Source organism: Bombina bombina, chromosome 8 (genome assembly GCF_027579735.1).
Source record: "Bombina bombina isolate aBomBom1 chromosome 8, aBomBom1.pri, whole genome shotgun sequence".
Classification (NCBI taxonomy): Eukaryota; Metazoa; Chordata; class Amphibia; order Anura; family Bombinatoridae; genus Bombina; species Bombina bombina.
In genome coordinates this window covers 137,237,301-137,260,601 of record NC_069506.1, presented here as the reverse complement: position 1 = coordinate 137,260,601, position 23,301 = coordinate 137,237,301, and the positions used below count along the sequence as shown (strand labels likewise).

Sequence of the window (23,301 nt, the reverse complement as noted above, 5' to 3'; positions counted from 1 at the left end):
TAGTTTAGGGAAAAAACAGTCATCATGTTCTCTGGGCCAAAAAGGAAAAGGACCATCCAAGCTGATATATGTTTCAGGTCCAAAAGTCAGTGTCTGTCATGGTATGGGGGGGTGTCAGTGCCCATGGCATGGGTAACTTGCACATCTGTGAGGGCACCAGTAATGCAGAAAGATATGTATACATTTTGGAGCAACATATGCTGTCATCGAGACATTGTCTTTTCCAGTGATGTCTCTGCATTTTCCAGCAGGACAACACCAAACCACATTCTGCCTAGATTACAAGCGCAAGTTTGTGTAAGCAGAAAGTGTGGGTGCTAGCATGGCCTCACTGCAGTCCTGACCTGTCTCTGATTGAGAATGTGTGGCGCATTATGAAGCGCAAAATAAGGTAACGAAGGCCCCATGCAGTTGCGGAGCTGAAGACATGCATAATGGATGAATGGGGGAAATTTTGTGCTTGCTAAACCAACTGGTGTCTTCAGTGCCCAAATGCTTAATAAGTGTTATTGAAGGAAAAGGTGATGATACACAGTGGTTAACACTTAACAGCCAACTGTCCCAACTTTATTGGAGGGTGTTGCAGTATCAGGTTTGAAATAAGTATATTTTCAAAAATACATTAAATTCACAAAGTAAAACATCAAATATAATGTATTTTTAATATTGTACAGGGTGAATTAAATTTTCAAACAACTATTTTTGTTTTATTTTTTTGCATTTTCCAATACTGTCCCAACTTTTTCGGAATAGGAATTGAATATTCATTTAATGAAAATGAATGTAAATGTTCTACAGATATTCAGTATTTGTTTAGTTTAAAACAAAATGAGTACCGAATAATGCAGCCAACGTATATTAGATGAAACTTCCCCCGAATATTTGTTTTGAAAGATTCGGAAGACATTTTTTATTGCTGCACAAGTCAAGTAATGAAAACAATGGCTGTGTATAACTTAGAAGTATTGGGCTTTTATGAAGTCTGGAATCTGTGCAGTTCTCACCAAAAAATAAAAACCCAGTTAAAATATAGAAATTGAGGCCAAAATGAATAATGAAAGTATATTTTGAAGTAGTTTTACTATAATTAATTTAAAATGGTATCTAACAAACTCAATCGGCTAGATTACGAGTTCTGCGTTAGCCTTAAAAAGCTGCTTTTTAACGCCTGCTGGTATTACAAGTTTGGCAGGTACAGGTGTACCGCTCACTTTTCTTCCGCGACTTTTGGCTACCGCAAATCCCCTTACGTCAATTGCTTATCCTATCTTTTTAATGGGATTTTCCTAACGCTGGTATTACAAGTCTTGGAAGAAGTGAGCGGTACACCCTCTCCTGTCAAGACTTCTACCGCATTTAAAAGTCAGTAGTTAAGAGTTTTATGGGCTAACGCCGGAACATAAAACTCTTTACTAAAGTGTTACAAAGTACACTAACACCCATAAACTACCTATGAACCCCTAAACTGAGGCCCCCCCACATTGCAAACCATATAATAAAATTATTTACCCCTAATCTTCCGACCGGACATCGCCGCCACTTTAATAAATGTATTAACCCCTAAACCACCGCACTCCCGCCTCGCAAACACTAGTTAAATTTTTTTATTAACCCCTAATCTGCCGGCCCTAACATCGCCGACACCTATCTACATTTATTAACCCCTAATCTGCCGACCCCAATGTTATTAATCCCCTAAACCTAAGTCTAACGCTAAGTCTAACCCCCCCTAACTTAAATATAATTTAAATTAAACAAAATAAATTTACTGCAATTAAATAAATTATTCCTATTTAAAACTAAATACTTACCGATAAAATAACTCTAATCTGCTGCCGCAAACGTCGCCGCAACTATATTAAATGAATTAACCCCTAATCTTCCGCCGCCAACGCCGCCGCCACTATAATAAATTTATTAACCCCTAAACCTAAGTCTAACCCTAACCTTAACACCCCCTAATTTAAACATAATTTAAATAAATCTAAATAAAATAACTACAATTAAATAAATTATTCCTATTTAAAACTAAATACTTACAGATAAAATAAACCCTAAGATAGCTACAATATAACTAATAATTACATTGTAGCTAGTTTAGGATTTATTTTTATTTTACAGGCAACTTTGTATTTATTTTAACTAGGTACAATAGTTATTAAATAGTTATTATCTATTAAATAACTACCTAGCTAAAATAAGTTACAAAATTACCAGTAAAATAAATCCTAACCTAAGTTACAATTACACCTAACACTACTCTATAAATAAATAAATAAATTAACTAAATTAAATTAAACTAATTACAATTAAATTAAATAAACTAAATTACAAAACCCCCCACTAAATTACAGAAAATAAAAAAAGAATTACAAGAATTTTAAACTAATTACACCTACTCTAATCCCCCTAATAAAATAAAAAAAGCCCCCCAAAATAATAAAATTCCCTACCCTATACTAAATTACAAATAGCCCTTAAAAGGGCCTTTTGCGGGGCATTGCCCCAAAGTAATCAGCTCTTTTACCTGTAACCCACCCATTCTCCCCTTAAAAAAACCTAACAATAACCCCCTGAAGATCACCCTACCATGACCCGTCTTCAGCCAGCCAGGCACAAGTGGTCCTCCATACGGCAGAAGTCTTCATCCGATTTGGGCAGAAGAGGTCCTCCAGATGGCAGAAGGCTTCATCCAGGCTGCATCTTCTATCTTCATCCTTCCGGTGCGGAGCGGGTCCATCTTCCATCCAGCTGACACGGAGCATCTTCTTTAATCAAAGTCCTAATAAGAATGAAGGTTCCTTTAAATGACGTCATCCAAGATGGCGTCCCTCGAATTCCGATTGGCTGATAGGATTCTATCAGCCAATCGGAATTAAGGTAGGAAAAATCCAATTGGCTGATGCTATCAGCCAATCGGATTGAAGTTCAATCCGATTGGCTGATCCAATCAGCCAATAGGATTGACCTCGCATTCTATTGACTGATTGGATCAGCCAATCGGATTGATCTTTAATCCGATTGGCTGATAGCATCAGCCAATCAGATTTTTCCTACCTTAATACCGATTGGCTGATGGAATCCTATCAGCCAATCAGAATTTGATGGACGCCATCTTGGATGACGTCATTTAAAGGAACCTTCATTCTTCGTTAGGACTTTGATTGAAGAGGATGCTCCGTGTCGGCTGGATTGAAGATGGACCCGCTCCATGCCAGAAGGATGAAGATAGAAGATGCAGCCTGGATGAAGCCTTCTGCCATCTGGAGGACCTCTTCTGCCCCGATCGGATAAAGACTTCTGCCGTATGGAGGACCACTTGTGCCCGGCTGGGTGAAGATGGCTCAAGGTAGGGTGATCTTCAGGGGGTTAGTGTTAGGTTTTTTTAAGGGGGGATTAGGTGGGTTTTAGAGTAGGGGTATGTGGATGGTGGGTTGTAATGTTGGGTGGTATTGTATTTTTTTTTTTACAGGTAAAAGAGCTGATTACTTTGGGGCAATGCCCCGCAAAAAGCCCTTTTAAGGGCTATTTGTAATTTAGTATAGGGTAGGGAATTTTATTATTTTGAGGGGCTTTTTTATTTTTATAGGGGGATTAGATTAGGTGTAATTAGTTTAAAATTCTTGTAATTCTTTTTTGATTTTCTGTAATTTAGTGGGGGGGGGTTCCGTAATTTATTTTATTTTATTTTATTGTAATTAGTTTAATTTAATTTAGTTAATTTATTTATTTATAGAGTAGTGTTAGGTGTAATTGTAACTTAGGTTAGGATTTATTTTACAGGTTATTTTGTACTTATTTTAGCTAGGTAGTTATTAAATAGTTAATAACTATTTAATAACTATTGTACCTAGTTAAAATAAATACAAAGTTGCCTGTAAAATAAAAATAAATCCTAAGCTAGCTACAATGTAATTATTAGTTATATTGTAGCTATCTTAGGGTTTATTTTATCAGTAAGTATTTAGTTTTAAATAGGAATAATTTATTTAATTATAGTTATTTTATTTAGATTTATTTAAATTATATTTAAATTAGGGGGTGTTAAGGTTTGGGTTAGACTTAGGTTTAGGGGTTAATAACTTTATTATAGTGGCGGCGGCGTTGGCGGCAGAAGATTAGGGGTTAATTAATTTAATATAGTTGCGGCGACGTTTGCGGCAGCAGATTAGAGTTTAATTAATTTAATATAGGTGTCGGCGATGTTGGGGGCAGCAGATTAGGGGTTAATAACTATAATGTAGGTGTCGGCGATGTTGGGGGCAGCAGATTAGGGGTTTATAAGTATAATGTAGGTGGAGACGGTGTCCGGAGCAGCAGATTAGGGGTTAATAGTATAATGCAGGTGGCGACGATGTCGGGGGCGGCAGATTAGGGGTTAATAAGTGTAAGATTAGGGGTGTTTAGACTCGGGGTTCATGTTAGGGTGTTAGATATAGACATATTTTTTCTTTACCCATAGGAAACAATGGTGTTAAGAGCTGAACGCTGCTTTTTTGCAGGTTTTTTTTCAGCCAGCTCAGCCCCATGGTTTCCTATGGGGAAATCGTGCACGAGCACGTTTTGCCAGCTTATCGCTACCGTAAGCAATGCTGGTATTACAGTGAGATGTGGAGCTAAATTTTCCCAACGCTCACTTTTCTGAGGCTAACGCCAGCTTGAAGAAAACTCGTAATACCAGCGTTGTTTAAAGGGAGCGGTAAGAAAAAAAGGAGCGTTAGCACTGCACAGCCTTACAGACAAAACTCGTAATCTAGCCGATAGTGTTTAATATCCCTTAAATTTTTGCCACACACTAAGAGGTAATCATTATAGGATGTAATATGCTATGTGAATAATTATGGAATATAAATAACAAAATCTAAATAAAATTATATTTTCTTATTTCAGATCAAGTCTACGTTATTACAGACATCTACTAGCTGTTGTTTTTGCAGTTGAAGAAATCAACAGAAATCCTTTGCTTCTTCCCAACATCACCTTAGGTTTTGAGATGATTGATAGTTGCATGTTTGAATACAGATCTCTGCAGAGCACATTACAGATGCTGACAGGAAATCAAGAAAATATTCCAAAATACCAGTGCAGAACTAAAGGAATACTAGCTGGCTTTATTGGTCACCTGTTATCCTCTTCCACATATAGTATTGCTGGACTTACAGGGATCTACAGATATCCCCAAGTGAGTATTGAATACAAGATAAAATAATTTTGTCATCTGAGTATAGATAACATTTCCAAGAGAAATGCTATAGGTGAATTTTAAGTACAGGTGGCCCTCATTTTACAAAGGTTCAATTTACACCGTTTCAGAATAACAACCTTTTTTTCCAGTCATGTGACTGCTATTGAAAAGCATTGAGAAGCAGTGCATTTATTAAAATAGCCAGTAGGTGGAGCTGTCCGCTTGTGTTGCAGCAAAGCCAAGCAAGCTGAAATTAATCAGTTTATCCAGACCTGAGCTATCGAGCAGATTTCAAAGGAACAAGATCTTCCTGTCTATAAATCAGTACAGATTGGAATGCATAGAAAGAACTGTTTGCAGAAAACTGAAAGTGAAGTTTGTGTTGTGTGATTATTTTATTAGGTTTATAATGCTATTTAGCAAATGTTTTTGTTTATTCTGTGTTGTGTGATTATTTTATTAGGTTTATAATGCTGTTTATCATTTAAAGTCTTCATTTCAAAGCTTTTTAAAATAATGTATTAGGTGTTACCTATGACAATTTTGAGAGGGGCCTGGAACCTATCTCCCTCACTTCCTATTGACTTACATTATAAACTGGGTTTCAATTTACAACGGTTTCAATTTACAACCATTCCTTCTGGAACCTAACCCCGGCGTAAACTGAGGGCTACCTGTACTTAACTTATTGTCTGTAAAAACCACATTAATCTTAGCTATGTCCCAATAATGTTTACTGAATTTAGTTTACACTAGTCTGGCCTAAGGCCCTGGGTGACTTTGTAGCCATCTTCCTTTTCAAGATTGATAGATTGTATAGGGGGCGCCCTTGTATCACCAGAAGTGTTAAATACTTCTAAATATAGGTATTCTAATATATATCAATGGAGTGATAGGAGTATTTACTAGTATTAGAATTGTATTATGTGGTCACTGGTGTGTGGTGCGCACATGTAATAATAAATAGAGAGATTATTCAAATCACACAATATAAAATATAAGATGCAGTAATAAATCAGATATTATACACATGTGTACATGAAATAATTGTTATTCATAAATGTTTATGAGTGGAGAAATATGATATCTGGACTGGTCGAGGCAGCTGACTGTTAAGGATCACGGCCAAGACCCAAGATCATTACTATGCTTGATGAAACAGCCACTGGTGGGCTGAGAAACGCGTTGAAATTATTCTATACTTAATAAAGTAAGTTTTAAACTTACCACTTGCTGCCATACTCTGTGTTTTTGTTCTAAACACCATCAACCTGAGATTGGACACTGGAAGTTCCTGACTCCTGTGGGATACATCTATTGGGTGACTATATTGACCCCAGCTTGCTTCTATAGCACTAAGGGAGGTGCTCCACTAAATTTGAGTGTATATTTATCTTTCTACCTCCCACTGCTTGTCTCAACAATACTAGGCCATATAGGCTCCTTTGTGTTTTTCTATATAATCCTCTGCAGAGATCCGTATAAATTCTATAGTCCAGTCTTCTGGGTGACTAATACTGATCCCAGACTGCCTCATCCACACCACTAGGGGTGTCTGACCATATGTGAGTGTAATCATTAACACCTATCAATAATTCTGTTCCATACAATATTGGGCTATGTGGCGCTTCTGTCTTTTTGTTTTGTTTGCAGAATATCTTCCTTTTCAAATTGAAGACGATATGAGCAGAAACCAAAAATTATACTTTTTTAAACTGATTTGATATAATATTAGTAATATATCTCATTAAAGGGCTAGTAAAGTCAAAATTAAACTTGTATGATTCAGATAGAGAATGCAATTTTAAAAACTTTCCAATTTACTTTGGGTATCAAATGTGCTTTGTTCTCTTAGTGTCTTTTATTGAAGAGTAAAACTAGGTAGGCTCAAAAGAGCTCAGGACTGTGCACGTGCCTTTAGTACTTAATGGGCCAGGATTCACGGGCAATTGGCCGCTAGCAGGGGGTGTCAATCAACCTGATCATATTCGATCGTGCGGATTGATGTACGCAGTCTCAGAGGAGGCGTACAAGTTAAGGAGCAGTAGTTTTAAGACCGCTGCTTCTTAACTCCTGTTTCTGGAGAGCCTGAAGGCTTGCACTTAAAGGGACACTGAACCCAATTTTTTTCTTTTGTGATTCAGATAGAGCATGCAATTTTAAGTAACTTTCTAATTTATTCCTATTATCAATTTTTCTTTGTTCACATGCTATCTTTATTTGAAAAAGAAGGCATCTAAGCTTCTTTTTTGCTTCAGTACTCTGGACAGCACTTTTTATTGGTGGATGAATTTATCCACCAATCAGCAAGAATATCCCAGGTTATTCACCAAAAATGGGCTGGTATCTAAACTTACATTCTTGCATTTCAAATAAAGATACCAAGATAAGGAATAAGATTTGATAATAGGAATAAATTAGAAAGTTGCTTAAAATTGCATGCTCTATCTGAATCACAAAAGAAAAAAAAAATTGGGTTCAGCGTCAGTTTAAACAGGTTCATTAGACACCATTTGGGCAATGGTAAATCGGCCCCAAAGCCTCTTTGAAACTTTAAATGGAGACACAGAAGTGGCACTTAAAATGGAAAAATATAAAATATTTATTGTTAAAAAGTGATAACACCAGACATGTTATAGAGAATATACCATAGCAAGAACCTCCACTATCACAGACCGTTATAGTAACACAATGACACCTTATAAGTGGAGACTGACCTTTTGAACCTAAAAGCCGCATCTCAGAGATGTGTTACTATAAACGGTCCGTGATAGTGGAGGTTCTTGCTATGGTATATTCTCTATAACATGTCTGGTGATATCACTTTTTAATAATAAATATTTTATCTTTATCTATTGTGAGTGCCACTTCTCTGTCTCCCTTTCAGAGTTTATAAATGAGCCTTTATATCGAGAGCTTGATGTTAAGCTCTAGAGTATGTGAGTCCATTAACCCTTCATTACTAACCTCTTAGAGTGTTGCAGGTCTTCACTATTTGCAACCTTTCCTTTTTTTGAGGTACCCCTTAGATCTGCAAGCCATATATTTGGGACTATTTTTTCCAAAGTATATATTTTTTGAGCACTATAACATTTTTTATTGTTATTCATTTTTAAGTTAATTGTGATTTAAACAAGTTAATATATTGTTCTTTATTATATATTTATATAAGCATATACATATATATTTACATTGCAGTCTATGGGAACACACAGTTCCCAAAGACCGCAATGTAAAGGCACTTTTCAATGCTGTTTTTTTTCTAACACCCCACCCCCTAACTTTAAAGCCCAAAACTGCCTAATGCAGTTTTTTTTTTAATTAAAAAAAGCTGTATTTTTTAAAATAAAAAACTATAATGCCCTCTATTTTGAGGGTATTTGGGGCACTTTTAGAAAATTAGCCATAGATCAGATCTCTGGTTAATTTTCGGAGTGCTAATTGCTACTGTGAGGTCACTGTAGCAAAAACCAGCCGCTTGTAATGGCTTGGAAATTATTACCCAACCTCAAAACTGCAAATTTGCCCATTTGTGGGAGCGCAATAATTTAGCACTCCACTTGCAATCTAGAACTTAGCAGTCCACTTGCAAGATAAAAAAGCTACAAATAATGTTGCAAAACACTGCTGCCATAGAGTACTAAAGATGTGTTCACACTTCTGAGCTCTTATGAGCCTACCTAGTTTTGCTCTTCAATATAAAATACCAAGAGAACAAAGCAAATTTGATAACAGAAGTAAATTGGAAAGTTATTAAAAACTGCAGGCTTTATCTGTATCATGAAAATTTATTTTTTACTTTACTGTCCATTTAAGGATAAACATTATTAAGAAATAGGAGACAAAAATGCTTGACATTGAGGTATATTTTGGTCTAAGGCAAATAAGATATAATTTTTTGGGGAGTGGAACAACACATTTTTTTGAGTAGGAGGAGGCATTAGTTTGACCAATTCATTAGTAGCACAATAAATAAATTAATTACAACCTGTCATATAAAGAAACGTATTTCAGGTTTACCTATATACAGTATAAGTATAGTACATTTTCTTTTTCAAGCTCTCAAATTAAATTTATCAGCTCTCAAATTGAAAAATTTTCAATTGTGGCAACTCATGGAAAAGGGTTGGAAATACCTGATGCAGTGAAGTCTGCTTTTAGAACAATGATAGATTGTGTCAGACAAAAACTAAATCAAGTGAATGTTGACAGTATATCTGTGTAAGTCAGAAAAAGGGGGTATGTTTGTATAAAGAAAATAACAATACAAGAGTCAGTGAAAATAAAACCTTTTTATTTAGCTAAGTAAAAACACAATGCAAGATTTTAAAAGTGTAAGATATATGATGTAAATGAAAAGTTTAAAGGGAGAGTAAAGTCAAAATTAAACTTCTATGGTGTAGATAAAATATGCAGTTTTAAATTGCTTTCTAATTTATTTCTATAGCAAACTTGCTTTGTTTTCTTGATATCCTTTGTTGAAGAGTACATTGTCATAGTTTCACAGGAGCTCAGGAGCGTGCACATGTCTATAGTACTCAATGTCAGCAGTGTTGTGCAACATTGTTTGAAGCAGCACTATACAATGTTAGAAACACAGAAAACAAAAGAAGGGCACCCCTAGTATAGCCAATATAAGCAGACTTCTTATCTTGAAATTGTGGCAGTTATACTCACAATTTATATTGGTATAAGATTTGCTCAAACACGCCAGCTGAGATCTTACAGTGTCCCCCGCTCACTGAGCTCCGGTACTCGCTTGCTGCTCCTTTGATAATCTGAACTGCATACGAACTCTAGAAAAGACAACAAACAAAGGGAAAGGTATACTCAAAAGATTGTTAGCAAAACGATGAAATTGTGCTAAATAGGCATGCTGGGATGTTGCAGTGTCCAAGCTCAATTCCTTGCAAAGGGGCTTGACAGGTATAGAAGACTCCAAAAATGTTAAAACCAATTCATTTTAATTAGTATGGTGGCCCAAATAGCTTCTTCAATCTTGCCCTGTTTGGGCCACCATACTTTGCACTAAGTTGCATTATTTTGTTTCCCTTTTCTTTCCAATGGCATGGAGAGTCCACAAATTCATTCTAATTACTAGTGGGAATTAAACTCCTGGCGACCAGGAGGAGGCAAAGAAGACCCCAGCAAAGCTGTTAAGTATCACTCCCACTTCCCATGAACCCACAGTCATTCTTTGCCTTATACATCTGAAGGATGTGCGAAGATGGTGTCTGAAGATATTTAATCCTTTAATGGGTACTTTTCCCTGCAAGCAAGGATTGGGGCTATGCTGTGTCCATGTAACCCTCTTTAGTAAGAGCCATGGTGGCTTTTAGCAGTTGGAAGATGGCGAGGTAGACCTTGCTTAACTTCCAACATTTATGCTATCTCTATATAGAAAACCAGGGTCGTCAGAGGTCAGCTGAGTCTGCCATACCTGAGAAGTTGTTCTTGCCCTGCAACTATATTCCACAGATAAGTGCTTTTTTTCCTTCTAGGCTAGGAGGATATAGCACTTCAGGGGGTTAATCCCCTTTGTGGGGTTCTGGGTATAATATCCCTATACTGTGGGGATTATATTGGGCAGCAGACCCAGGGTACTTTCTGCTTGGGAGATATCAAAGAGTGAACTTTCCCTTTGCCTTTGTGAGGTTGGCTCTTGAGGGGTTAATCTCATGTATTCCCTTTATACTTTGGGGCTCTACATGATGGTAGGACAGAGACTTGATAAGCGTCATTACAGGGGATAATGTATTTTATTTATTTATTTGCCCCATTGTGTCAGTGTATTACACGATAGTGCTAGCGAGCACTTAACATTGAGCGGAATCTTAGCGCTGCAGATGTGCACGTTTTTCTTTCTGTGTTTTTTATTTCATTTGTGCTCACATGACCATCCAGATGTGCTTCCGTTGAGCGGATCTTCTAGCAGTTAGTTTGCTATGGATTGTTGATTGGACGATTCTCTCTGCCACTGAGTGTTAAGGGTACAGTTATATTACTTTGCACTTCATTTCTATGAGCCTGCAATATTTTAGGGATCGTATTTAGCCCTATAATCAGTTTTCCTGCCTGCTTGTGTCACCGGAGGGGTGAGTTTACCTCAGCAGAGCTGGTGATATAGAAGTGCCTGTGTCCTTCTGCTTAATCTTAATATAAACATTTGTTTGAATTTTCTGTTAAAAGTTTTGTGTATTTGTTCAGTGACTTTCTACTTGGAACCAATACGTTTTCAGGACTCATGGATTCTGTAATTTCCTTGTCCTTTTCTAAATGTTTATATTGCCTTGAGGGTCACGTTATCCCCCTTGTGCAGTTCTGTTCTACATGTGTGAATAAAATGTTACTTTCCAAAAATATAGATACCCCCTCCAAGCCACATATCTCTCAGGATAATGTTGTCCGTGACATTTCGCAGCTTTCTCCTCAGACATCCCAGTCTTTAGTAGTTACACAAGCAGTACCCTGCAGTTCCACTCAGTCAGCTCCTGTGGGTGTATTTTTATCAGGGGATTTTGCTGCGCAACTAACTTCCATCGTTTCTACAGCCTTGAGTGCCTTACTTATTGTTGGTAAAAGAAAAATAAAATCTAAGCATATTTCTAAAAAAAGTACTTCTAAATCTAGCAAGGCTGCTTTAGTCAGTCTATCTCAGCTTTCTGAGGAGGATCACTCCTCAGAGTGTTCTGAGGGTGAGATTTCTGATTCTGAATCTGCTGTTGCTAGTACAGTGGACTCAGAGGATGTATATGTTAGATTTAAGCTTGAACACATCTGTTTGCTTTTAAAGAAGGTTCTGGCTACTTTGGAAGACTCTGAAACTACAGTCCCTTGGTGCCAAATACCAGGGTATGTTTTCTGGGGACGATCATAGACTCGATCTCTATAAAGATTTTCTTGACGGAGGTCAGAAAATCCAAACTTCTTGCTGCCTGTCTTTCTCTTCAGTCCTCTATCTGTCCATCAGTGACAATGTGTCTGGAAGTAATTGATCTCATGGTGTCTTCAATGGACATTATTTTGTTTGCTTGTTTTCATCTGAGACCTCTACAGTTATGCTTGCTCAGACAATTGAACGGAGAGGATAGTCTTAGACACATGTACAAGAGCTTCTCTATCCTGGTGGCTCTATGAGGACAATCTGTCCCAGGGCACTTGCTTCCTGAGACCATCTTGTAATATTGTGACCACGGACACCAGACTTTCAGGCTGAGGAGCAGTTTTGGGTTCCTTAAGAGCTCAGGGACTTTGGACTCAGGAGGAGTCTACCCTCCCAATTAATATTCTAGATTTGAGAACAATCTTCAATGCTCTGATAACTTGGCCTCAACTGAATTTGGTCTGATTCATCACATTCCAATTGGACAACATTACTTCAGTGGTGTACATCAACCACCAGGGAAGAACTCAGAGCTCCTTAGCTATGAAGGAGGTGACTCGCATACTTCAGTGGGTGGAGTCTAACAATTGTCACCTTTCTGCCATCCACATCCCAGGGGTTGAAAACTGGGAAGCGGATTATCTGAGCAGGCAGACTTTTCATCCCAGGGAGTGGGCCCTTCATCTGGAGGTGTTCTCGATGATAACCCTCAGGTGGAGAGTTCCGGCATTAGATCTGAAGGTTTCTCATCTAAATACCAAACTTCCAAATTACGAGTCAAGATCAAGAGATTCGCAAGCAGCTCTGGTCAATGCTCTGGCGGTTCCTTGGGACTTCGGTCTCATTTACCTGTTTCCTCCATGTGCCCTTCTTCCTTGGGTGATAGCTCATACCAAACAGGAGCAGGCGTCAGTGATTTTAATCACTCCAGCTTGGCCCAGCAGAATCTGGTTTGCAGACCTGATAAGGATGTCGTCTGTCCCAAATTCCCCATTATTGAGATGCTAAGGGGTTCATTTTCTGTAGTTTGCACTAAAAACATTTAGTTTTCAAGAAGAAATTTGTCCTGTGTTTATGTTTGTGTTCCTGTGATGTGCCAGGACCCTCATAAATAGTTTCTAAGGCCCATTTCACCAAATGTTTTTGTATATGCATTGAGCCATAAAGCCAGTAAACTTGTCAGCTCCATGGACACAAAGCAGTGCCTCTCCCCAGAGCAAATAAGGTTAATAAAGGGATATGGGTACAAGGTAGATATGTGTTTAAAAGCTGTTATGACATTAGATTAAGGGAAATATGGCAAACATGTCATATTTGGTATCAAACCGATTCTCACAATGTAAATAAGAGCTTGCCTTTCTGTCTATATGAAAATGGATGTATCTAGCAGAAATTATTAGGTGTTATCTGATGTCAGCCAAAGGTACTTAAAGTTTATTGACTGTCGTAAAAGATAGGGCATTTCCTAGTCCGCCCCTGCAAAGGGGGTGAGGTCAGGCAACCTGATCTATTGAAAAAATGTATAAGGGTCTTGAGTTTTAACAATGAAGTTGTCATTCCTACAAGGGAAGCTGTTACTAAATAGAGTAAGGACCTATTGCTTCATGCCATCTCCCTGGCACAGATATTGAGATTAGTAAAGTATAAAATCTGCTTTTTCTCCTTTATATTTTAAAAACTGTTTGCTTGTGTGTAATTTTACTTGTAACAACTTTTTATTATTAATGCATTGTGCTAATTTTTCACATAATAAACCTTCATTTATTAAGCTTTGGCCTTTGCCTAATATTTCAACCACATTACTAAAGAGACTGGTAGTATTAAGAGTATTAGTGTGACTGTATATTTTAGGTTATTTTCTGTTAAATTGTATTCTAAGAGTTAATGTTTAAGTCTGGGTTTTTTCTTAGGATTTTCCCTTTAATAAATCATAAGTGGTGGCAGCTTGCAGCTAGTTATAGTTTTAGTTTAGTGTTGGTGGCATTAAAGGGGAGTTTTGGGCATTTCTTTTATGTCTAGTACAGACTAGAGAGTGTTTTTAACCCTTGAACCCACTGAACTATGTCACAAGCTTGCCTGGCGTGGCTAGATTGTGACAGATTAGTGACAGTAGAAGGGTCTGATAACCCTTTCTGTACTAAATAAGTGACTGGCACAGGGTTGGTTAACCCTGGTCGTCACATCGTCCCTTCCCCCTTGGAAGTTTCCTCTAAGGAAGGACCTTCTACTTTAGGGTCCTTTCCTACATCCAAACCTAGATTCTCTGAAGCTGACTGCTTGGAGATTGAATGCCTAGTCTTGTCTAGATGAAGTTTTTCAGAAAAGGTTATTGAAACAATGCTTCAGGCTCATAAGCCAGCAACTTGCAAGATTTACCATAAGGTATGGTGTAAATACCTTTACTGGTGCGAATCTAGGGGTTTCCCTTGGAGTCATGTGAGGGTTCCCCGCATTCTGTCTTTTCTTCAGGAGGGCCTGGAGAAGGACTTGTCAGTCAGTACTCTGAAGGGTCAGATCTCTGCCCTTTCGATTCTTTTACATAAACATCTGGTGGATTGCCAGATGTTCAACCCTTTGTTCAGGCCTTGGTTAGAATCAGGCCTGTTTTTAAACCAGTTGTTCCTCCATGGAGGCTTAATCTTGTTCTTAGGGTTCTGCAGCAGGCTCTGTTTTAGCCTAGGCATTCTGTTGGCATTAAACTTTTATCTTGGAAAGTTTTGTTTCTTCTTGCTATTTCTTCTTGAGTCTCAGAGCTTTTAGCTCTTCAGTGTGATCCCCCTTACCTTATTTTTCATGCAGATAAGGCAGTCCTTCGCACCAATTTTGGATTTCTTCCTAGGGTGGTATCGGATAGCAATATTATTCAGGAAATTGTCGTTCCTATGTTCTGTCCTAATCCTTCTTCTCAGAAGGAATGTTTGCTGCACAACCTGGATGTTGTGCGTGCCCTGAAGTTCTATCTGCAGGCAACTATACATTTTCATCAATCTACTTCCCTTTTTGTTGTATTCTCTGGTAAATGGAATGGCCAGAAGGTCACTTCTTCTACTCTTTCCTTTTGGCTGAGAAGTGTTATTCGGTTGGTTTATGAGACAGCTCAACAACATCCTCCTGAGAGGATTACAGATCATTCCACTAGGGTTATCTCTCCTTCCTGGGCCTTTAAAAATTAGGCTTCTGTGGAACAAATCTGCAAGGTGGCCACTTGGTTCTCCTTGCAAACTTTTTTCCAACTTCTACAAATTCAATGTTTTTGCCTCCACTGAGGCTTCTTTTGGTAGGAAAGTTCTTCATGCGGTGGTGCCTTCTGTTTAGATGCAACTGTCTTGTTCTCCCTCCTTTCCATTCTGTGCCCTCTAGCTTGGGTATTGGTTCGCACTAGTAATTATAATGGATTTGTGGACTCTCCATGTCATTGGAAAGAAAACAAACTTTATGCTTACCTGATAAATTCTTTTCTTTCCTTGCATAGAGAGTCCATGACCAGCCCTTATTTTAATTTTAAGACGGCTTTTGTCATTTCTAAACCTGAGGCACCTCTATACCTTTGTGTCCTCTTCTCTTTCCATATTCCTTCGGCTGAATGACTGGGGGTTATGGAAAGTGGGAGTGGTGCTTAACAGCTTTACTGGGGTGTTTTTTTGCCTCCTCCTGGTGACCAGGAGTTGAATTCCCACTAGTAATTAGAATGGATTTGTGGACTCTCCATGCCAGGAAAGAAAATAATTTATCAGGTAAGCATATATTTTGTTTTTTGGGGCCACCAAAAATACAAGCAATCTTACAATAAGGTCCATGAAACGGAACAAAACAGTCTGTTGTACCACACATCACAAAGAGGAAAGGTCACGGGGCAGAGCTTTGCTAGTTGTTTTACAGCAAAGACATCACAAACAGATCCAGAGAGAACCTAAACAGTGAGTACTGGTGCAATACTCTGAAGCAGTCTCTCTTATCAACCGGCTGGGAGGAAATCATTAGTCTTGAGTCTGTCAAGACTTTTAACCCTCCTTTGTACTATTTTGCATAGACAAAGGAAATTACAAAAAGTAATAGCTGATTATTGCATTGGCTTCAAATATTTATTTGCACTTTGAACTTTTTTGTGGAATTATATTCCCTATTTCCAGTCACCTAGATTACGAGTTTTGCGTTGCGGTTTTTAATGCTGAAATAATGACAATTTCAGCGTAAAAGCAGGAACACTCTATATGGAGTTGTGTCGGTATAGTTATACCACAAGCATTTTAGCCTGTAACGCAACATCAATCCTGCACTCAAAAAAAATGACGAGATTTCCATAGCGCTGGTATTACAGGTTGTGTGGTGAGGCTAAAATGCTTGCGTTACAGCCTATACCACCACCATCCATACCACCATCTGAGAGCAGTAGTTATGAGTTTTGTGTAACAAAAATGTTTCACAAAACTCATAACTAAAGTGTTACAAAATACACTAGCACCCATAAACTACCTATTAACCCCTAAACCAAGGCCCTCCTGTATTGTAAACACTATATTAAACCTATTAACCCCTAATCTGCCGCCCACCCATATCGCAAGTTTTAAATAAACCTATTAACCCCTATTCCGCCGGTCCCCGACATCGCCACCGCTATAATAAAGTCATTAACCCCTAATCTGCTGCCCCCAACATCGCCGCCACTAATAAAAGCTATTAACCCCTATTCCGTCGCTCCCTGTTTAAATCAGCCAATAGGATTTCAGTAGTTCTCATCCTATTGGCTGTTTTGAACAGCCAATAGGATTTCAGTAGCTCTCATCCTATTGGCTGATTTGAATTTGAATAATCAAATCAATATAGGTTGCAGAAAGAGGCACTGGTTCATAGGGGTTTTCAGAAGGTTCCTCTCTGTGTTCCACGATTCCTCCAAAAAGGCTGTGTCTGTATCTGTTTAGAGAATATCAAATTGGCGTAGTGTTTCCAAACACCTTGTGAATAAGTGTAGAATACTCACAAAATAGCATTAGACAAACGGCTCCACAAGTGGCTCCACGAACATATGACTTTTTTGTAAGCCATACTATGTTTTAACTGCTCTTGAGAAAGACGGTACATCTGTTGAAAAGCGTTGAGCCAAATAAAACAACATTTTTATTCAAAGAAATTATTTTTTTCCTTTCCTGACCTTTTGTGGAGCCACTTGTGGAGCCGTATGTCTAATGCTATTTTTGAGTATTCTACACTTTTTCACAAGGTGTTTGGAAACACTACACCAATGTGATATTCTCTAAACAGATACAGACACAGCCCTTTTGGAGGAATCATGGAACACAGAGAGGAACCTTCAGAAAACCCCTATGAACCAGCGCCTCTTTCTGCAACCTATATCGATTTAACAGCCTTTGGGAGAGACTGTTGGAAGGCAGCAGTTCTAACAAGAGGGGAGTGCTTATCCGTATTGTATACACTTTCTTTTGTTTTCAAAGAATCAAATCAGCCAATAGAGAATGCAAGGGACACCACTTTAAAATGGCTACCTTGCATTCAACTTCAGTGTACGGCGGCGACCGTACGAAGAGGATGCTCCACGCAGGATGGGATCAGCTGCCAGGATGGCTCCACTCTGCGCTGCCGGGATGAAGTTAGAAGACGCCCCCGGGATGGATGAAGACCTCGCCGCCTAGATGAAGACCTCGCCGCCTGGATGTCCAGAATTCATAAACCATGAGTAGATCTTCTGGGGTTAGTGTTAGGTTTTTTTAAAAAAAAAATGGGCGTTTTTTATTTTTTAGATTAGGGATAGGCAATTTGAAAAAGATCTAAATACCCTTTTAAGGGTAATTCAAAAGAGCTAAATGCCCTTTTAATTGTTTTTATTTTTGTTTGTAATCTTAGTGTTTTTTATTTTTCGTGATTTTAGTGTTTATTATTTTTGGTAAACTTACGTCTAGATTTAGAGTTCTGCGTTAGCCGTCAAAAGCAGCGTTAAGGGCTCCTAACGCTGCTTTTTACCGCCCGCTGGTATTTAGAGTCAGCCAGGAAAGGTTCTAACGCTCACTTCCAAGCCATGACTTTTCCATACCGCAGATCCCACACCAATTGCGTATCCTATCTTTTCAATGGGATCTTCCAAACACCTGTATTTAGAGTCTTGGCTGAAGTGAGCGGTAGAGCCTCTACCGACAAGACTCCATCCGCAGAAAAAAGTCAGTAGTTAAGAGCTTTCTGGGCTAACGACGGTTTATAAAGCTCTTAACTACTGTGCTCTAAAGTACACTAACACCCATAAACTACCTATGTATCCCTAAACCGAGGTCCCCCCACATCGCCGCCACTATAAGAATTTTTTTTAACCCCTAATCTGCCGACCGCACACCGCTGCCACCTACATTATCCCTATAAACCCCTAATCTGCTGCCCCTAACATCGCCGACACCTACATAATATTTATTAACCCCTAATCTGCCCCCCCAACGTCGCCGCTACCTACCTACACTTATTAACCCCTAATCAGCTGACCGGACCTCGCCGCTACTCTAATAAATGTATTAACCCCTGAACCGCCTCACTCCCACCTCAAAAACCCTATTATAAATAGTATAAACCCCTAATCTGCCCTCCCTAACATCGCCAACACCTAACTTCAAGTATTAACCCCTAATCTGCCGCCCGGACCTCGCCGCTAATCTAATAAATGTATTAACCCCTAAAGCTAAGTCTAACCCTAACACCCCCCTAAATTAATTATAATTTTAATCTAATGAAATAAATTAAATATTATTAACTAAAGTCTTCCTATTTAAAGCTAAATACTTACCTGTAAAATAAACCCTAATATAGCTACAATATAACGAATAATTATATTGTAGCTATTTTAGGATTTATATTTATTTTACAGGCAACTTTGTATTTATTTTAACTAGGTACAATAGCTATTAAATAGTTATTTACTATTTAATAGCTACCTAGTTAAAATAATTACAAAATTACCTGTAAAATAAATCCTAACCTAAGTTACAATTAAACCTCCACCATACAAAGAATTTTCCCCTACCAGCGCTCAAACAAAGTTAAATATTCACGTTCATTTGAAGAGTTCACAAAGGGGGTATACTACACAGACAAAGTTCAATTAAGGAACACAGTACCTCTTAACTAGTGATGTCGCGACTTGTTCGCTGGCGAATAGTTCCCGGCGAACATAGCTTGTTCGCGTTCACAGCAGCGGGCAAACATATGCAATGTTCGATCTGCCCCCTATTCGTCATCATTGAGTAAACTTTGACCCTGTATCTCACAGTCTGCAGACACATTTCAGCCAATCGCCGGCAGACACTCCCTCCCAGACCCTCCCAGCTCCTGAACAGCAGCCATTTTAGATGCATTCTGATCCTGCATTCTTAGTGAGAGGAGGGATAGTGTAGCTGCTGCCAATTTTATAGGGAAATTGATAGCTAGACTAGTGTATTCAGTGTCCACTACAGTCCTGAAGGACTCATCTGATCTCTGCTGTAAGGACAGCACCCCAAAAAGCCCTTTTTAGGGCTAGAACATCAGTCTTTTTTTTTTTTTTGCCTGTGTAATTTAGACTGTGAAACATCAGTCTGCTAGTGTAATCTAATTGCAGTTTCCTGCCTGCAGTGCCACCACTCATATCTGTTGTAACAGTAGTGTAAATTTAAAAAAAAAAAACTTTTTTGACTGTGAAACATCAGTTTGCTAGTGTAGTCTAATAGCAGTTGCCTGAATGCCAGCGTGTGTGCCAGGCCCACTTGCCAACTAGTGCCACCACTCATATCTGTTGTAACAGTAGTGTAAATTAAAAAAAAAACTTTTTTGACTGTTAAACATCAGTCTGCAAGTGTAATCTAATTGCAGTTGCCTGCCTGCCTGCCAGCGTGTGTGCCTGGCCCACTTGCCAACTAGTGCCACCACTCATATCTGTTGTAACAGTAGTGTAAATTTTGTAAAAAAAAACCTTTTTTGACTGTGAAACATCAGTCTGCTAGTGTAATCTAATTGCAGTTTCCTGCCTGCCAGCGTGTGTGCCAGGCCCACTTGCTAACTAGTGCCACCACTCATATCTGTTGTAACAGTAGTGTAAATTTTGTAAAAAAAAACTTTTTTGACTGTGAAACATCAGTCTGCTAGTGTAATCTAATTGCAGTTGCCTGCCTGCCAGCGTGTGTGCCAGGCCCACTTGCCAACTTGTTGCCACCACTCATATCTGTTGTAACAGTAGTGTAAATATAAAAAAAAACTTTTTTGACTGTGAAACATCAGTCTGCTAGTGTAATCTAATTGCAGTTGCCTGCCTGCCAGCGTGTGTGCCAGGCCAACTTGCCAACAAGTCCACCACTCATATCTGTTGTAACAGTAGTGTAAATTAAAATAAAAAAAAACTTTTTTGACTGTGAAACATCAGTCTGCTAGTGTAATCTAATAGCAGTTGCTATCTATCAAATCTATCTATCTCGTGCCGGACCGACCAAGCATCTTTTTCCATCTCCCGGTTCCTAAAATCCATGCCATATACACGTACCCTGATAGGGGACGTAACAGGTATTAAACTGATAAGAATAGTACTACTTGACAGACCACTCATATCTGTTGGCACAGTAGATTGCACGCAGTGCTCTGACAAAATGCAGAAGGACATTTGGCAGATGGACATTTGGCAGACGGACATTTAGCAGACAGACATTTGGCCGACAGATAGAAAGCTAAAGAATGTTCCAATTTCGGCCGAGGGCAGATACGTTCCAGAGTGGTCTGTTCTAATCAGAGCCTCGGGTGTCGCAACTGCCTCTGGGAACCTTACCATGGGTCCCAGACCGCACGTCTTGTAATTCTCTGTCTGGGAAATTATCTATCTATCTATCTATCAAATCTATCTATTGATCTATCAAATCTATCTATCGTATCTATCAAATGTTTCTATTGCATCTATTGATCTATCTATCTAATCTATGTATCTATCTATCTATCAAATCTATCTATCTCGTGGCAATGGGGAGTTTTCGGTTGTGCAAATGGACTGTTTGCAGTTGTTTGCGGTGCGTTAAATGGAGAGTTTGGTCTGTCACTGTGAAGCGGGCGTAACCCTTACACTACCCAATCGATACAACATCATACCTGATGTTTTAAAGCACGTTATTCCAAACAATTTAGGAATGTTAGGTGATTTATGCCCTTTATGGCTTAAAACCAGACTCTGCATCAACTATGTAATTTTCCGTGGGAGTTTTGCCATGGATCCCCCTCCGGCATGCCACAGTCCAGGTGTTAGTACCCTTGAAACAACTTTTCCATCACTATTGTGGCCAGAAAGAGTCCCTATGTCAGGGGTGTCCAAACTTTGCTCTCCAGAGGTTTTGGAACTACATTTCCCATGATGCTCAGCTAGATAAAATGCTGGCTGAGCATCATGGGAAATGTAGTTCCAAAACCTCTGGAGAGCAAAGTTTGGACACCCCTGCCCTATGTGTTTTAAAATTTGCCTGCCTATTGAAGTCAATGGTGGTTCGCCCGGTTCGCGAACAGTTGCAGAAGTTTGCGTCCGCCGTTCACAAACCGAAATTTTTAGGTTTGCGATATCACTACTCTTAACGTCCGGTGTCTAAGCAGTTGCTTTGCAAACTTCCCGGTCCCGGTCAGTTCCCCTCGAGTGTGTCTCCTCCCCTCACCTCTTCGTCACAGCCGAATGTGACCAATCAAGCCAGCATACCAAACACAGTAGCCGCAACCGGCGCTCCCCACAAACCACCGGCAGACCTCTGGAAGTCTGCTAAGTACATGAACAGCCACAAAATTGTAAAAAGGCGGGTCGGGGCCACAGGTTAAGATTCAAAACTTAACTTTTATTGCCACACACAGTGAAAAGTAAAATAATGCACTTCAGCGTTAAAAACAAAAAGAGCTAGGACAGCAGCGGTCTGACATGTTTCAGCTATCTGCCTTACTCATAGACCATGCTTTCACTAGCTCACAGCCCTCTTTAATCTGTTATCATACTGACGTAAACATGATGTCACAGTTAACTCTTTAGTTTTTGGGTTTACAAGGAGCAGTACAATGTACAGCAGTTGTATATACAATTATACACATCCCTTACATGTTATAAGCATAATACATGTATACTGATTCAAGAATGTATCATAGAATATCACACTACCTTCTACAATTATATAGTTGAAATCATAAAATTAAGAGCTCACTGGTATATTTAGAATAGCAGAGAGTATGTACTATTATGTATCATAACAATCCAAAGTGAATTGTATAATGTCTCAATCAAACTAATGACACAACTGCAATATATCCTAAGAACTCAAGAAGTGCAATATAAATAACCCTGATAGCTTCCTATATAATGTTTAGAATGGTACATAAAATGCTAAAGGAAAAAGAAGGGTTTCCCACTAAGTTAAACATATGAGCAAACTACATGGGAAAGCAAATAGCTAAATAATCCTAAACAATTATGAATATAATTAACCTTAGTAGTAAGGGGAGGACAATAATGTTGTTGCATGAATATACCAGGGAACCACTAGATCATGCTATAAAGATAAATACACTGTAATTACAAATTTAAGTGGGACAGCTATCGCCAAAAATTAATAAGGCCAACAATTAATTAATAAATTAGCTGATCGGAACAGCCAATAGAATGCAAGCTCAATCTGATTGGCTGATTGGATCAGCCAATCGGATTGAACTTGAATCTGATTGGCTGATTCAATCAGCCAATCAGATTTGTTCTACCTTTATTCCGATTGGCTGATAGAATCCTATCAGCCAATCGGAATCCGAGGGACGCCATCTTGGATGACGTCACTTAAAGGAACCTTCATTCGTCGGTAGGAAGAGGATGTTCCACGTCAGAAGATAGAAGATGCTGCTTGGATGAAGATATCTGCTGGTCCGGATGTCCTCTTTTGCCCAGATAGGATGAAGACTTCTGCCGCTCCGGATGTCTTCTTTTGGTCCATTGGTGCTCGGCTGAGTGAAGACGACTCAAGGTAGGGAGATCTTCAGGGGGGTAGTGTTAGGTTTATTTAAGGGGGTTTGGGTTAGAGTAGGGGTATGTGGGTGATGGGTTGTAATGTTGGGGGGGTGGTATTGTGTTTTTTTTACAGGAAAAAGAGCTGATTTCTTTGGAGCATGCCCCGCAAAAAGCCCTTTTAAGGGCTGGTAAGGTAATAGAGCTGTTAACTTTTTTTAATTTAGATTAGGGTAGGGAATTTTTTTATTTTGGGGGGCTTTG

At 38.8% G+C, this 23,301-nt stretch overlaps 1 protein-coding gene across 1 annotated transcript in view; it reads left to right on the top strand.

The window, feature by feature from the left end:
• The window catches only part of LOC128638884 (vomeronasal type-2 receptor 26-like), a 196,207-nt gene that overhangs the window by 33,367 nt on the left and 139,539 nt on the right, over positions 1-23,301 (top strand). The window contains exon 3 of the mRNA XM_053691012.1: positions 4,891-5,182. Within this exon, the coding sequence (XP_053546987.1) occupies positions 4,891-5,182 (292 nt within the window). The remainder of the gene's footprint in view (positions 1-4,890; positions 5,183-23,301) is intronic.